The 1,268-nt window shown below is 28.5% G+C and overlaps 1 protein-coding gene across 1 annotated transcript; it reads left to right on the plus strand.

The window, feature by feature from the left end:
* Window positions 1–524: 524 nt before the first annotated feature.
* LOC111683968 lies at window positions 525–1,197 on the plus strand. The gene is made up of 3 exons (XM_046955312.1): window positions 525–686; window positions 750–897; window positions 1,055–1,197. Exons 1-3 carry the CDS (start codon window positions 642–644, stop codon window positions 1,150–1,152), a joined length of 291 nt encoding a protein of 96 aa, XP_046811268.1. The 5' UTR covers window positions 525–641; the 3' UTR covers window positions 1,153–1,197.
* Window positions 1,198–1,268: the final 71 nt, after the last annotated feature.

The following is a 1,268-nucleotide window of genomic DNA, read 5'->3' on the forward strand; positions in this document are numbered from 1 at the left end:
TATCTATCTATCTATCTATCTATCTATCTATCTATCTATCTATCTATCTATCTATCTATCAATAGTTCTTGTGGAATAAAACACGTTATTTTTATACAAACTATTTCTAAAACTAATTCTATTTAGATTAAACTTTAATGTAACAAACAATTACAAATTTACAATGCGAGGAATAATTTTTTGTTTTCCTCTATATATGTAGTTTTTCTTAAAAAATTATTTCATGAAGACTAATGTATTGCAAATTTGGAGCCAGTTAATCGTAATAAATTTAAACATAACAGCTTTTATTTATAAGAAATTAAAAGTTTTCTGGCAACTCTAAGCAATGATGCCAAGTTTATGACATTAGGTTTGTGTCCTTGCTATTTCCTTACAAATTCATATAAGAATTTTTAGAAGTTGGAATTGGTAAACAGAACTGTCAAACTTTATATGTAAAAAAATTTCCGCACCTAAATTGTCAAACTTTAAATAAAGCAAAAGTAATTACTTTGCCCTAGACATCAACTAGTATAAATTCGTTTTAATACAGCTGTTTATGACAATTGACGCTCTTCTTCTAGCACAAAAAATTTCAATTGATTTTAATATAATCTGAAAACTTGAAAACTCAACTGGATTTTCTGCATTTATTTAGAATGCAGCCTTTAATAAGAAATACTCGTCCCTCTTTGGGTCTTATTGTAAGTTAATACATAATTTTAAAATCAGAAAAAAAATAATTCGTAAACAAATTATATTTACAGCAACGTTTCTATTGCTCGGCCAATAAAGCCGCCGGCGAAACTAAAACTATACCCAAAAATGTCTTGGAAGGCAATCAAACTGCACAATTGCAAGCTGAAAATGGTGCTATTTTCGATAAGAAACCATTTAAAATACACTTAGATCAAAGTAAGTTTTTGATGAAGAGAAAAAATGTGAAGGTCTATGGAATCATTGGGGTCATTTATTTGAAAGTGCTTTACATAACCTTTAACGCATGATTTGTTTATGGTGGTTGTGTTTGGTTATTAATTTCATGTTGATGTTATTTGTTTTCTTGTTGCAGATAAAGTCTACAGTTGGTGTCTGTGTGGCAAGTCGAAAAGCCAACCCATTTGTGATGGTACTCATAAAAATGAATTTTTGAAAATTAAATTGAGGTAAGTAGCGGGATAAACGAATAATGATAGATAGATAGATAGATAGATAGATAGATAGATAGATAGATAGATAGATAGATAGATAGATAGATAGATAGATAGATAGATAGATAGATAGAT

The sequence above is a fragment of the Lucilia cuprina genome, chromosome 6 (genome assembly GCF_022045245.1).
Source record: "Lucilia cuprina isolate Lc7/37 chromosome 6, ASM2204524v1, whole genome shotgun sequence".
Classification (NCBI taxonomy): domain Eukaryota; kingdom Metazoa; phylum Arthropoda; class Insecta; order Diptera; family Calliphoridae; genus Lucilia; species Lucilia cuprina.

Excerpts from the sequence above, each read along its gene's own strand:
- LOC111683968 (XM_046955312.1), top strand. The coding sequence starts at position 642 with ATGCAGCCTTTAATAAGAAATACTCGTCCCTCTTTGGGTCTTATT. Across the intron at positions 687-749 it reads GTCCCTCTTTGGGTCTTATT|CAACGTTTCTATTGCTCGGC; the intron begins GTAAGTTAATAC and ends TTATATTTACAG. Across the intron at positions 898-1,054 it reads TAAAATACACTTAGATCAAA|ATAAAGTCTACAGTTGGTGT; the intron begins GTAAGTTTTTGA and ends TTCTTGTTGCAG.